General features: G+C 43.3%; 1 protein-coding gene across 6 annotated transcripts in view; it reads right to left on the reverse strand.

The window, feature by feature from the left end:
• TCF3 (transcription factor 3) overlaps window positions 1-15,475 on the reverse strand; it is a 197,986-nt gene that overhangs the window by 82,904 nt on the left and 99,607 nt on the right. For all 6 annotated transcript variants that reach the window (XM_070746942.1, XM_070746953.1, XM_070746989.1 and 3 more), the window contains exons 4-5: window positions 13,100-13,173; window positions 9,679-9,775 (exon numbers count right to left, since the gene is read on the reverse strand). In XM_070746942.1, coding sequence (XP_070603043.1) covers window positions 9,679-9,775; window positions 13,100-13,173 — 171 coding nt within the window. The remainder of the gene's footprint in view (window positions 1-9,678; window positions 9,776-13,099; window positions 13,174-15,475) is intronic.

Raw genomic sequence — 15,475 nt, forward strand, 5'->3', positions numbered from 1 at the left:
TTTCTCCTTAGTTCTAAGTTGCTTCTCTCCTTGATTAGTTTCCACCTATTGCTTCTTGTTCTACCCTCAGGTACTTTGGAGAATAGCCTGACTCTTTCTTCTTTGTGGCAGCCCCTGAGATACTGGAACACTGCTATCATCTCTCCCCTGGCCCTTCTTTTTTATTAAACTAGCCATGCCCAGTTCCTGCAACCATTCTTCATAGGTTTTAATCTCCAGTCCCCTAATCATCTTTGTCGCTCTTCTCTGCACTCTTTCTAGAGTCTCAACATCCTTTTTGCATCATGGCGACCAAAACTGAATGCAGTAGACTAACAATTCTGGGCCTAGAAAGCCTAGAACGATGGCGCCTAAAACACGATTTGAGTATTGCCCACAAGATCATATGCTGCAACGTCCTACCGGTCAATGACTACTTCAGCTTCAACCGCAACAACAAAAGAGCATGCAACAGATTCAAACTTAATACGAACCGCTCCAAACTTGACTGTAAAAAATATGATTTCAACAATCGAGTTATCGAAGCATGGAACTCATTGCCGGACTCAATTGTGTCAACCCCTAACCCCTCTTAGACTCTCCACGATTGACCTCTCCAGGTTCCTAAGAGACCAGTAAGGGGCGTACATAAGTGCACTGGTGTGCCTTTCGTCCCCTGTCCAATTGTCTTTCCTTTCTCTCACTTATCATATATATTTTCTTCCTTTCATATATCCTCTCCTCTAAGTTCACTTTACCCCTATACAGTGATCCCTCGATTTGCGCGTTCTCGATTAGCGCGAAACGCTGCAACGCGGTTTTTCAAAAAATATGAATTAAAAAATAATTAATAATAAAATAATCAAAATAATAATCAGTCTTCTATGTTTCTATGTTTCTTTAATTTAAAAGCTTGCGAGGATCATTTCCCGCACGCACGCACACCATCCACCACCTACCCTCTCCTCACACGCACACACAGCACGTTTGTTTCGGACGTCCAACCTCCTCCACAATTCCCGTCTCGGGGTTGCACCTTCGGGGGCATCGGAGGCTGCCAACTGAGCACGACTTGCCAGAAGTTTCGTGACTAGAGCGCGTTTGGATAGGAAAAGACGGACGGGGTGGGAAAGGGCGGGAACGAGGACGGGCGACGGCGATTGTCTCATCTTCCCGAGCGAGAAGAAGAAGAAGAAGCGGTGCCAGTCCCGCCTTCCTGTTGAAGGGATAGGGCTGTCCGGAATTCCCTCCCTGTCACAGGAGAAAGCTTCAGTTTCCCCTTTGCCTTTACCCCATCTTCGGCTCCTCGCTGCTTCCGCGCTGCGGAGCAGATCAGCTGTTGGGCAGCTGAAGGAACCTTCCCTTGGTCTTCCCCGCCGCCCACACGCAAACTCCACCATCTGCGCATGTGCAGCCATGAAAAAAATGGCGCGCATGCGTAGATGGTGTTTTTACTTCTGCATCCAGTATAACGCGGAAATCGGTTAGCGCGGGAGGTCTTGGAACGCAACCCCCGCGCTAACCGAGGGATCACTGTATATATTACTACATGTCTATTTTTCTTCCTATGTATTTGTGTATTGGACAAATGAATGAATGAATAAATAAATAAATAAATAAATATTCCAAGGGATCTAAACTCTTAGATCTGACCATTTAATTTTAATATCATCACTGCTTAATTCAGGAAAGTATGACGAAATCTACAGTGCTATAAGATTGGTCAGTAGAAGTACGAAACAGAAAACATGTCTCATTCTATGCTTGGATCTAATATTTTTTTTTTCTTAATTTTTTTTTTCTTAAAAAAGGATGGAAGGCTGAATCAACCTTGAGCTGGTCAGGATCGAACTGCCTGCAGTCAGCAGAATTAGCCTACAATACTACATTTTAACCACTGAGCCACCATGGCTCTATATTTTTCAACATCTGTGCAGCCAAATTTCAGAAATACAATTTTGGTGAATTCCTGCAGCTATAAAACAGGAAGGGGATACTCATTATCCACCTTCAGCCTATGTCCATTGGGTCTCCAATGTCTTTCTTTGACTAGAAACTGGGAACAACATTTGTACGGCAAAAATTTCAATTTTAATTGAAGCTTATATAATTCTTACATCTCTAAGTTCTATAAACCTGGGAAACAACTATATCCTCAAATCTGTATTTTTCAGAATTCCAAAAATTGTTATTTGGGCCAACAGTGAGAAATGGCTTCCAAAGAATGAAACTATTGGAAAAATATGTGCAAAAGTAGATTGTACAGTGTTAGGAAAAAATAGAAAACAATTCATGTAGATTTTTATGCAGACTCCCTTGAAAATTCATAAACAGGGAAGGAAACCAGGCAAAATAACCTTAAGACTGGGGAGATAAACAGCTAAGCTAAATGGAAGTTGTCAGATTCCCTCATTATGACTCTATGACTCTTTTTCAAAGCCTTCGGGAGTAAATTAAAATACAAACTTATTTTTCAAATACGAATGAAATGGAAATAGCAAAGGTCTAGCACACCAAAAATCACAGTTAAATAAGAAATCTGAACCACGGAGAGGGGCATTAATATACAAATTGCAGGTCATGGGTTAAGCATCACTGCTGCACGAATCCCAGCGACCAGTTAGGTCCCACAGAGTGGATCTCCTCCGGGTCCCGTCAACTAAACAATGCCGCTTGGCGGGACCCAGAGGAAGAGCCTTTTCTGTGGCGGCCCCGGCCCTTTGGAACCAACTCCCCCCAGAGATTAGAATTGCCCCCACCCTCCTTGCCTTTCGTAAGCTACTTAAAACCCACTTCTGCCGCCAGGCATGGGGGAATTGAGATACTCTTTCCCCCTAGGCCTTTACAATTTTATGCATGGTATGTCTGTACGTATGTTTGGTTTTATAATAAGGGTTTTTAACTGTTTTAGCATTGGATTATTGTTCTAAGCTGTCTTATTATTGCTGTTAGCCGCCCCGAGTCTCCGGAGAGGGGCGGCATACAAATCCAATCAATCAATCAATCAATCAATCAATAAACAAACAAACAAAAAATAAATAAATAAAATAAATAAATAAATAAATAAAGGGATGGTCAAGGTGGAAATTCCGCGAGGCTTTACCTGCAGGGATTTCTTGATTTTTGGCACACCACAATCCCGAATCCTTTCTGCAGAGTTGCAATACGGTGGAGGTAATGGCCCTAGCTTGCACGCATCTAGACACACATACACACAGAACATTTAGAGCTGCAACCAGCGAACCAAATTAAAGCAAAGCTGCAGAGTAAGAGAGACACGCCAGTGACTTTAGGGTCTCTTTTTCCATTTGACAATGGATTTCATCAGGGAAGAACAGGTGTGCTCCACACAGGCAATTTGTTCAGCCTACTGGGGGTTTACACACGGATGCCTTCAAATCAAGGCTGATGCTTAGAGATGACGTGAGGCTGGTGGGAGAAGAGAACTGCAGCCGACTCTCCTTCCGCGCCCCCAGCAACTGCCTTGTTTTGTACTACGGTTAGTCCTCAATTTACAACCATTTATTTTGGGACCGTATGAAGTTTACTACGGCAATGGAAAAAAGCGACCTATGGCCATTTAGAAACATAGAAGACTGACGGCAGAAAAAGACCTCCTGGTCCATCTAATCTGCCCTTTATTTTATCTTAGGATGGATATATGTTTATCCCAGGCATGTTTAAATTCAGTTACTGTGGATTTACCAACCACATCTGCTGGAAGTTTGTTCCATGGATCTACTACACTTTCAGTAAAATAATATTTTCTCATGCTGTTTCTGATCTTCTCCCCAACTAACCTCAGATTAGAAACTTGACGGCCTGAATTGCTGGAACAGGCAGCAACCGAGACCTGCGACACCCCAGAGTCAAGTTTTCGGCGGCGCCATAAGTGGCGCCATCTTGTTTTTTGTACTTGCTTCTTAGTATTGCACTTGTGAACATGCACAATGCCCCCCTCACACCACATCCATGAGCAAACTGGCAGTAGCAGAATCTGGAATATATATTATATATTATATATTATATTTATTAGATTTGTATGCTGCCCCTCTCCGAAGACTCGGGGCGGAATCCACCCCTGTCCAGGACCTTTCGGTTCTCCCCCCGCCAGATTATTAATAATAATAATAATAATAATAATAATAATAATAATAATAATAATAATAAACAGAGTTGGAAGAGAGCTTGGAAGTCTTCTAGTCCAACCCCCTGCTTAGGCAGGAAACCCTACACTACTTCAGACAGATGGTTATCCAACATCTGCTTAAAAACTTCCAGTGTTGGAGCATTCATAACTTCTGGAGGCAAGCTGTTCCACGGATTAATTGTTCTAACGCAGTGTTCCCTCTAATTTTTTGGGGGGGTGGGCGGAAAAGTATAGTGTCTGAGCGGCAGTCCTTTCGGGACTGGGCGGCACAGAAATATTAAATAATTAAATAAATAAACAAACAAACAAACAAATAAAAAACCCACCCTGTTTTGCCTCAGAGAATTTCAAAATAAAATACTGTACTGTGTGTCTATAACAGTGAGCTCATAATAGGGCAACTCTATCAATATCAAAATGCCACTTAAATAGTTGAGCTAGTTTCAAACTAGATTTTGATTTTCTTTCTCTCTTCCTTACTCCCATTCTTTTTCTTTCTCTTTTCCTTCCTCTCTTTTTCTATCTGTTTCTCTCTCTTCCTCTCTCTGTCCTTCCCTCTCACTCTTTCCCTCTCGGCTTCTGGGCAGGTTTGAAAAACTCTTGAGTTGATGATGATTTTTAAGTGAGCGATTGCTCACTGCTCAGCTTAGAGGGAACTATGTTCTAACTGTCAGGAAATTTCTCCTTACTTCTAAGTTGCTTCTTGTTTAGTTTCCACCCATTGCTTCTTGTTCTACCCTCAAGTGCTTTGGAGTATAGGTTGACTCCCTCTTTTATGTGGCAGTCCCTGAGATACTGGAACACTGCTATCATGTCTCCCCTGGTCCTTCTTTTTATTAAACTAGCCATTTATTTATTTATTTATTACTTAGATTTGTATGCCGCCCCTCTCCGAAGACTCGGGGCGGCTCACAACACGTGGAAACAAATCATAAATAATCTGACAATTTAAAATATTTAAAGATTTAAGAAGGACCCCATATACTAACAGACATACACACAAGCATACCATATATAAATTAAACATGCCCAGGGGGAGATGTTTCAGTTCCCCCATGCCTGACGGCAAAGGTGGGTTTTAAGGAGTTTACGGAAGGCAGGAAGAGTAGGGGCAGTTCTAATCTCCGGGGGGAGTTGGTTCCAGGGGGCCAGTGCCGCCACAGAGAAGGCTCTTCCCCTGGGGCCCGCCAACCGACATTGTTTCGTTGACGGGACCCGGAGAAGGCCTACTCTGTGGGACCTAATCGGTCGCTGGGATTCGTGCGGCAGGAGGCGGTCTCGGAGATATTCTGATCCAATGCCATGCCCAGTCCCTGCAACCGTTCTTCATAGGTTTTACTCTCCAGTCCCCTAATCATTTTTGTCGCTCTTCTCTGCATTTTTTTCTACAGTCTCAACATCCTTTTTGCATCATGGCGACCAAAACTGAATGCAGTATTCCAAGTGATCTAAACTCTTAGATCTGACCATTTAATTTTAATATCATCACTGCTTAATTCAGGAAAGTATGACAAAATCTACAGTGCTAGAAGGATGGTCAGTAGAAGTAAGAAACAGAAAAAAATGTCTCATTCTAATATATTCTGCCTTGGAAAGCAGGTTGCCTTAGCAGGAAGGATGTGATGTTGGATTTTTATTGCCTCTCTAAAGGACGACGTCTGTTTTCGAAAGGGTTAAGAATTGTTAATAAGGAGACAGATTGGCTGGAGGGGGCGGGGAGGAGAGAAGGCAATTAATCCAATTAGTAGGTTGGAGAAATTCAGAATTTCACATTTGCTCGTCATAAGCCTTATGCAGATATGCATTTGTGAACTTTTTGACTTTTGTGAACTTTGGGACTTAACTCCAGCAAAAGTAGAATCACAATCCAAACAAGCTAAACTGTGGTTAGCGATAACCATGGTTTTATTGCCTTCACCCTAAAGTAAGGCTTTCAATGTATCGGGGAAACTATAGTTTAGCTTGCTCTATTTATTTTTATTTATTTATTTTTTATTTATTTTTATTTATTCTTTGTCCAATATACAATACATATGGAAGAGAATAGACATTAAGTAATATATATGAAGATAGAAAGTAAAAAAGAAGAGAAGTGGATGGGAGGGAGAGGATATATATAAGAGATAAGGAGAGAATATATATGATAGATAGATAGATAGATAGATAGATAGATAGATAGATAGATAGATAGATAGATAGATAGATAAGGAGAGAATATGTATGATATCCTAGGTTGTTGCTCGCACTAAAGAATGCTACGCAAAGATACACATTTGTTAGCTCTCAGTGGGAGGGGGAGTGAAGCTACCTTACCTGTGGGGATTTTTAAAAAAGTAGGTTTAACTATGGTTGGCATTCATGGGGCTCATGTAAACAAAATGCTATTTGATTGGCAGTTGATTTTCCAGGATCCATGAACTTATCTATCACTGTTTTTCACATGCTGTGTGAATGAACACACTCTTGATGTTTCAACAAAAATGGTTGTTAATAATAATAATAATAATAATAATAATAACAACAACAACAACAACAACGAGTTGGAGGGGACCTTGGAGGTCTTCAAGTCCAACCCCCAGCTTAAGCAGGAAAACGTACACTACTTGAGACAAATGGCTATCCAACATTTTCTTTAAAACTTCCAGTGTTGGAGTATTTACAACTTCTGGAGGCAAGCTGTTTCACCGATTAATTGTTCTAACTGTCAGGAAATTTCTCCTTAGTTCTAAGTTGCTTCTCTCCTTGTTCTGTTTCCACCCATTGCTTCTTATTCTATCCTCAGGTGCTTTGAAGAATAGGTTGATTCTCTCTTCTTTGTGGAAACTCCTGAGATATTGGAACACTGCTATCATGTCTCCCCTGGTCCTTCTTTTCATTAAACTAGCTATGCCCAGTTCTTGCAACTGTTCTTCATAGGTTTTAGCCTCTAGTCCCCTAATCATCTTTGTTGCTCTTCTCTGCACTTTTTCTAGAGTCTCAACATCCTTTTTGCATCGTGGCAACCAAAACCGAATGCAGTATTCCAAATGTGGCCTTACCAAGGCCTTATAAAGTGGTATTAACACTTCATGTGATCTTGATTCTGTCTCTCTTAATGCAGCCAAGAACTGTGTTGGCTTTTTTGGCAGCTGCTGCACACGGCTGGCTCATATTTAAATGGTTGTCCAGTAGGACTCCAAGATCCCTCTCACAGTTACTACTGTTGAGCTATGTACCACATATACTGTACCTGTGCATTTTGTTTTTTCTGGCCTAAATGTAGAACCTTACTTTTTTCACCATTGGTTAACAAATCCTGGCTTAGCATTATGTCAGGACACAGCCAATGTAATCCTAGGCACGAGCAAAACCCAACATTCCGGGATCCGCCCCGAGTTTGCGGAGAGGGGCGGCATATAAATCCAATAAACCTAAACCTATCTTGGCCGGAACACCCCAACAGCTTCCGGTTTAAAGGATTAAGTTCCAGAAAAAAATGCCAGGCCACCCCAGGGCAGCAAGATTGGCATTCAGGAAAAAAATGCAATGTTCTTTGTGTACCCCCTGCCTTACAAACGGCTAACATGTCTCAGCTGGTGGTCAAACACGAACATGTAGATATTTCAGGGTTTGGTTCCAGGAACACAAAGGGTTTCCCCACTCTGGCATTTGGAAGAAAAATGGGATTTTCAAAACCCATCATTCTATTAAGTATATAATTCCTAGCAAGGGAACAGAGGAGGAAAGATAACATGTTGAGATTAAAGGCAGTTGGGAGGGAGGAGCGGAAGACTGTGAACCGATTAAAACCCATTGTCCAGGATGCACACCCGTTACAATGCTGGCTAGATTAGCAAGCTTAGCCCTGAAAAGGAGTTAATTGCTAGAAATAATTACTTGAAAGAGATCTACTCAGGCGGCTTGGTTTCCTTCCTTAGCAAATAATTAAATAATTATTTAGTTTTAGTTCAATAATTCCCACCAACCTCTTCGCTTTTCTCCCTTTCTGTTGATTAATTCACAAAGGCTCTCAGGAGGTGTGGGAGAGGGGGATCCATTAGAGTACCTCCAAAAAAATGTGAGCCCTGTGGCTTTATACCTACAAACACCCCTTCCAAAGGAGAATATTTGTAGCTCAGAGTTGAAATAAAGGATCTTTGGTGCTGTATGAACTTGGTTGTTTTTTGCAGACGGTTTCGTTACAAAAAAAACGAGGGTCGCCCAGAAAGTAATGCACCACATTTTTATTCTTCAACAATTATTTATTGAACACAATGGAACTTACACACAAGAGAGAATGATGTTTCTTCTACTCTCCCTATTTTTCCGCATAATCTCCGTCCTGTTCTATGGCCTTCCTCCCGCGAAACACAAGGCCCTGCCGCTACCACTCCTCGTTCTAATGGCCTTACCCCTCTGTTCTTCTGTTCTGTTCTTCTAGACACAAGAACAGTTTTTTTCCCGAACGCCATCACTCTACTAAACAAATAATTCCCTCAATGCTGTCAGACTTTTTACTAAATCTGCACTTCTATTTCTACTAGTTTTTCTCATCATTCCTATCATCCTTTTCCTCCCACTTAGGACTGTATGGCTCTAACTTGTTGCTTGTATCCTAAGATTTTTATTAATATTGATTGTTTATTCATTGCTTATTTGACCCCTATGACAATCATTAAGTGTTGTACCACATGATTCTTGACAAGTGTATCTTTTTCTTTTATGTATGCTGAGAGCATCTGCACCAAGACAAATTCCTTGTGTGTCCAATCACATTTGGCCAATAAAAAATTCTATTCTATTCTATTCTATTCCTATTCTATTCCTATTCTATTTGCCTCACCCTCTGTGCCCAGCGACTAACCGTACTTCTGCCGACTGCAAATTCTCCATAACCTCAGATTGTGCCCCCTTGTTCTTGTGTTCATTTTTCTATTAAAAACACTTCCCTCCTGAACCTTATTTAACCCTTTAACATATTTAAATGTTTCGATCATGTCCCCCCTTTCCCTTCTGTCCTCCAGACTATACAGATTGAGTCCATGAAGTCTTTCCTGATACGTTTTATGCTTAAGACCTTCCACCATTCTTGTAGCCCGTCTTTGGACCCGCTCAATTTTATCCATATCTTTTTGTAGGTGAGGTCTCCAGAACTGAACACAGTATTCCAAATGTGGTCTCCCCAGCGCTCTATACAGCGGGATCACAATCTCCCTCTTCATGCTTGTTATACATCTAGCTAAGCAGCCAAGCATCCTACTTGCTTTCCTTACTGCCTGACTGCACTGTTCACCCATTTTGAGACTGTCAAATCAAACAGGACCAGTCCCATCAAATACAGCAGCCATCTTACCATTTGTTGGGGGGCAGGGGAAAGGGAGGGTTATGCCTTCTCTTTCTGCTCAAGATCCCCATGGACAATTGGTGGGCCACTGTGTGACACAGAATGCTGGACTCGATGGGCTTTGGTCTGATTCTGCATGGCTCTTCTTATGTTGCCACTTGGGTAGAATTCCAGATGAGCAAAATTTTACAGTGTCAAGGCTTGCTCCAAGCAGGGATACACTTACCTACTATTCCAGACGCCAGGAATGATGACGAAGATATGCTGTTATGGGATGGCAGGTCCCTGTGTTCACTGTAGTGTGACCCTTCGCCATAACCCTGCTATAAGGGGGGAAAAATAGTGTCCATAGGCACAAAGTCATGAAGCACATCGCTTACCCACTCCTATCCCAATCAACAAGATTATGGGCATCCCAGAACCATTTTCAAATCAAAATACACCTTTAAATTTCAATTTAGTTGGATCTTATTGAGGCCAGCTACAGTATCTTGGGATGGATCAAATCAACTCCCATTGACTAGCAGTGGGGGGCGATTGTTGAATTTTTTAAATTGAAATTTAAAAAGACAATATAGAAACAAAAACAGAAACAGAAAAAAGACAAACCGTACAAAAACACAACTGTACAGTACAGACATATCAAAGAATAGTCACACAACACATCATCAACTTCTAATTTTATATTTCTGAAAATTCAAAAAGAAGAAAAGGGCATCTATGCCTAACTATCTAGCTACTAAATTATCAGTTAATTTCACTGAATTTGTTATTAACAGTTGCCAATTATTTCTCAGTTTCTTCGTTTGTTTGTTTATTTCTTTTGCTTTCTAGCCACTTATAGAAGTTATCCCATAGGATAAAAAAAAGTCTACTGCTTGTCTATTTTCTAATTCATATGTGAGCCTACCCCCCTTTTGGCACAGTCAGTCAATTTATTAATGGTCATATTTTCTGATGGGAGATTTTTCATCCTTCCAATTTTGTGCGAATGCTAATCTTGCAGCAGTTAATATGCGAATGTTTCTATATACAGTGGTACTTCTATTTACAAACTTAATTCGTTCTTAAGTAGAAAGGTTTGTAAGAAAAAGCAATTTTTCCCATAGGAATCAATGTAAAAGCAAATAATGCGTGCGATTGTGAAAACCACAGGGAGGGTGGATGCCCTGTTTCTTCCCAGGAGATTCCTACAGATGCCTCACAGAGACTTCTCCCCGCCTTTTCCGGCCCTGTTTCCTCCCAGGAGATTTCTAGAGAGGCCTCACAGAGGCTTTTCCCCACCTTTTCCAGCCCTGTTTCCTCCCAGGAGATTCCTAGAGAGGCCCCATGGAAGCTTCTCCCCGCCTTTTCCAGCCCTGTTTCCTCCCTGGAGATTCCTAGAGAGGCCCCATGGAGGCTTCTCCCCACCTTTTCCAGCCCTGTTTCCTCCCAGGAGATTCCTAGAGAGGCCCCATGGAGGCTTCTCCCTGCCTTTTCCAGCCCTGTTTCCTCCCAGGAGATTCCTAGAGAGGCCCCATGGAGGCTACTCCCCGCCTTTTCCAGCCCTGTTTCCTCCCAGGAGATTCCTAGAGAGGCCTCAGGGAGGCTTCTCCCTGCCTTTTCCGGCCCTGTTTCCTCCCAGGAGATTCCTAGAGAGGCCCCATGGAAGCTTCTCCCCGCCTTTTCCAGCCCTGTTTCCTCCCTGGAGATTCCTAGAGAGGCCCCATGGAGGCTTCTCCCCGCCTTTTCCAGCCCTGTTTCCTCCCAGGAGATTCCTAGAGAGGCCCCATGGAGGCTTCTCCCCGCCTTTTCCAGCTCTGTTTCCTCCCAGGAGATTCCTAGAGAGGCCCCATGGAGGCTTCTCCCTGCCTTTTCCAGCTCTGTTTCCTCCCAGGAGATTCCTAGAGAGGCCCCATGGAGGCTTCTTCCCGCCTTTTCCAGTTACAGTTTTCGGAGGCTCAGGTTTGTAAGTGGAAAATGGTTCTTGAGAAGAGGCAAAAATGTCTTGAAAACTCGGTTCTTATCTAGAAAAGTTCATGAAGTAGAGGCGTTCTTAGGTAGAGATACCACTGTACTCGCATTTTCCATTTTTTCCCCCCTTCTGTTCAACAATGCCCAATTCTCAAAGACTGCCTGGATCAGTCCCTGAAGTTTTTCAGTAGCATTTTGCCATTGCCTCTTTCCTATGCTGAAAGTGATTGACTGGCCCAAGATCAACCAAGCAAGAAGTTGCTTTCACCTCATGCTTATGGATTGATTTCCTATAGGACAGTGATGGCGAACCTTTTTTTCCACAGATGCCAAAAGAAGTTGCGAGCGCACTGTTGACAATGCGTGAGTGCCCACACCCATAATTCAATACATGGGGAGGGCTAAAACAGCTTCCCCCCCCCCACCCCCTGGAGGCCGGAAATGGCCTGTTTCCCAAGTTCTGGTGGGCCCAATAGGCTTATATGTCGCCCTCCCCAGGCTCCAAAGGCTTCCCTGTAGCCGGAAGAAGGTATAAACGCCTTCCCCTATCGCTATGGAGGCTCTGCAGAAGCCAAAAAAGCCCTCCCGGAGACTCTGTGCGAGCCAAAAATCAGATACCCGGCACACACATGCACATTGGAGCTGAGCTAGGGCATCAGTGTGTCAGCAGATATGGCTCCGCGTGCCACCTGTGGCCCCTGTGCCATAGGTTCGCCATCACTGCTACAGGACATATGACAGGATGCTCTCAGAAAACAATTCCTTAAAATTACAGTTTTGATTCCTCAAAATTGAATAGCTCAGCAGTGAGAGGAAAGCTACCACTACTTTTCTTATACAGTAGTACCTCGTGATACGAACCCCCCGTCATACGAACTTTTCGAGATACAAACCCGGGGTTCGGAAAATTTTTGTCTCTTCGTACGAAGTTTTTTCGCCTTACGAACCCACCGCCCGAACCCGAAAGTTCAGCAAAAGTTCGGGTTCAGCGTTCGGGTTCGTAAGGCTGCCGAGAAGCGCCGCCGCTCAGCTGTCGCCTTTTGAAACAGCCGGAGAGGCATCTCAGCGTCCCCCCGAACGACGAACGCGAACTTTTGCTGAACTTCTGGGTTTGGCGTTCAGGAGGCCGCCGAGAAGCCCCGCTGCCCGGCTGTCACCTTTTGAAACAGCCAGGGGCCTCTCGGCGGCCTCCCCGAACCCGAACGCCGAACCTGAACTTTTGCCAAACTTAAGGGTTCGGCATTCGGGAGAACGGTGAGAAGCCCCCCAGCTGTTTCAAAAGGTGACAGCCGGGCGGGGCTTCTTGGCGGCCTCCTGAACCCGAACTTTTGCCGAACGTCCAGGTTCGGCATTCAGGAGAACGCTGAGAAGCGCCCAGCTGTTTCAAAAAGTGACAGCCGAGCGGCGGCACCCAGCGGAGCGCCGTTTTTGCGATTTTGCGATTTTCTTTTGCTTGCACACATTAATTGATTTTACATTGTTTCCTATGGGAAGCATTGTTTCGTCTTACGAACTTTTCGCCTTACGAACCTCCTCCCCGAACCAATTAAGTTCATAAGACGAGGTATTATTGTGTTTCCACGGGGAAAAAAGGGGGAAATTAGGGTAAATCACTTTCCCATCTCAAAAGACGCATGTGTGGAGAAACCCCCCAAAGATCCATTTGGATGTGACCAGATCTTTCGAATCCTTACCCTGACTTGGTCAAACGTGGAGTTGTTCTGATCTCCTGTTGCCCAAGAACCTGAAGTCGGTCGCTCATCCAAACCTTCCAGGGAAAGAGGGGGAGAAAAAAAAGAAAAACAAAGATTACTTTGATCTACAGGATCTTCAAAAGACAGGCTCTCTCCAAAGTTAACTCTTCCTTTCACAAATACAAAAATATTTGGATGAAAGTCCCAAACCAACAACTGACTTTTCCTGTTTTGCAAATTTTCCACACGGATCCGGCTTCAAAGGAGCCTCAGTTGATATGTTTGGCAAAATTGTGAGAGGGCAAATTTTATTTAATATGTGTAACACCTCGAGGGAGTTGTAACACACACACACAACTTACCTTCCTCAAAGCTGCTTTCGCTAGAGGAACATTACAGGAAAGAAGTTGGTGGGAGAATTCAGTATGCTCAAATTATGACGGGGTGGGTGGGTGGGTGCGGGGGAAGGGTTAGGACTAATGAAACAATTTATTTTCTTTCATAGCCAAGCTTAATTGGTCCACCATTTATGTTCTAGAGCAGTGGACTTCAACTCCCAGAATTTGGACTTCAACTCCCAGAATTCCCCAGCCAGCGAATGCTGGCTGGGGAATTCTGGGAGTTGAAGTCCAGATATCTTCAAATTGCCAAGGTTGGGAAACACTGTTCTAGAGGAAGTTATAAGTGGTCCAGAATGAGACATATTGGCACCACCATTTTGGCGTTGCCATCTTGCCATGGCCGTATCATCACAGACATATCAGTATGGTTGACCTTAGTGCTGTCATCTTAGCCATGGGACAAATTGCCATGGGAAACTCGCCATGGGACAACTTGGTGTGGCCTTAAATGGCGCCTCCCTTGGTCAACCACAACGTTGCAACAGGCCGTGTCTCCAGGCATGGGTCCAGCTTCTAGCAGGCTGGCAATCGCACTGAGATGGCGGCCCCAAAATAGCCGCGTTGAGGGAAGATCAGGTGGCGCTGCTGAGATGTCATAGACTCTTGTTATCCTCAAGAAGGACCTTTCATTATTGTTGGCGGGGCCTTCTCTGTGGGGGCCCCAGCCCCCTGGAATCAACTCCCCCCCTCCAGAAATTTGCACTGCCCCAACCTTCTCACCTTACGCAAGAGACTTGATTCATTTATGTCGCCAGGCCTGGGGCCATTAGATTCTTGCCCCATGGCCGATGAATGGACTGAGAGAAACTGATTGAATGAGAATGACTGGTATTATAGGGCTTTTAGTTTTAGATTATATATTTAATTAATTGGACCCAAAATGTTATGTATTGTTTTATTATATGTTGTGAGCCACTCCGGGTCCTCAGACGGACGGCATAAAAGTCCAATCAATCAATCAATCAATCAATCAATCAATCAATAATAAATAAATATCCTCTTTGTATTGTGGTGACCAAAACTGACTGCAGTGTGGCCTTACCAAGGCCTTATAAAGTGGTATTAACACTTCACGTGATCTTGATTCCATCCCTCTGTTAATGCAGCCTAGAACTGTGTTGGCTTTTTTTGCATCTGCTGCACACTGCTGGTTCCTATTTAAATGTTTGTCCACTAGGACTCCCAAGATTCCTCTCACAGTTGCTACTGTTGAGCAATGTACCATGTATACTGTACCTGTACATTTTGTTTTTCTTGCCTAAATGTAAAACCTTACTTTTTTCACCATTGCATTTCATTTTGTTAGATAGTGCCCATTGTTCAGGTTTGTCAAGATCTTTCTGTATTTTGCGCCTATCTTCTGGAGTGTTGGCTATTCCTGCCAGTTTGGTGTCAATTGTTTGATTTTAATATACTGTACTGGGTTTTTATCTTACATAGTTTTTTAATTAATTAGATTTGCTTCGTATTCATTGTTTTATATTGTATCCTGGGAACTGCCCCGAGTCTTCGGAGAGGGGCGGCATACAAATAATAATAATAATAATAATAATTATTATTATTATTATTATTATTAATTAGATTTGTATGCCACCCCTCTCCGAAGACTGTATATTTATAATATACAGGGTGCATTCCAAAAGTAATGCAATTTTTAAAAAGTAATTTATTGAACAGATTCGCACAAACACTTAAAATTCTTCAAAGTACTGTCCTTGGGCCTCTACACTTTTTTTCCAGCGACTCTGCCATGACTGGTACGAGCCCTGGAAGGGCATCTTCGGGGACCTCTCACAAGGTCTTTGTCACGGCTGATTGGATCTCTTCTATGGATGAAAAACTGGTTCTTTTAAGGGCTGCCTTAATCTGAGGGAACAAAAAAGAAGTCTGCTTGGGTGACGTCAGGACTATGGGGCGGGGGGCAGCGTTGGCACCTGGTGTTTGGCCAGAACTCGTGGACTCGTGGCAAGTCGTG

This window comes from Erythrolamprus reginae, chromosome 1, assembly GCF_031021105.1.
Source record: "Erythrolamprus reginae isolate rEryReg1 chromosome 1, rEryReg1.hap1, whole genome shotgun sequence".
Classification (NCBI taxonomy): Eukaryota; Metazoa; Chordata; class Lepidosauria; order Squamata; family Dipsadidae; genus Erythrolamprus; species Erythrolamprus reginae.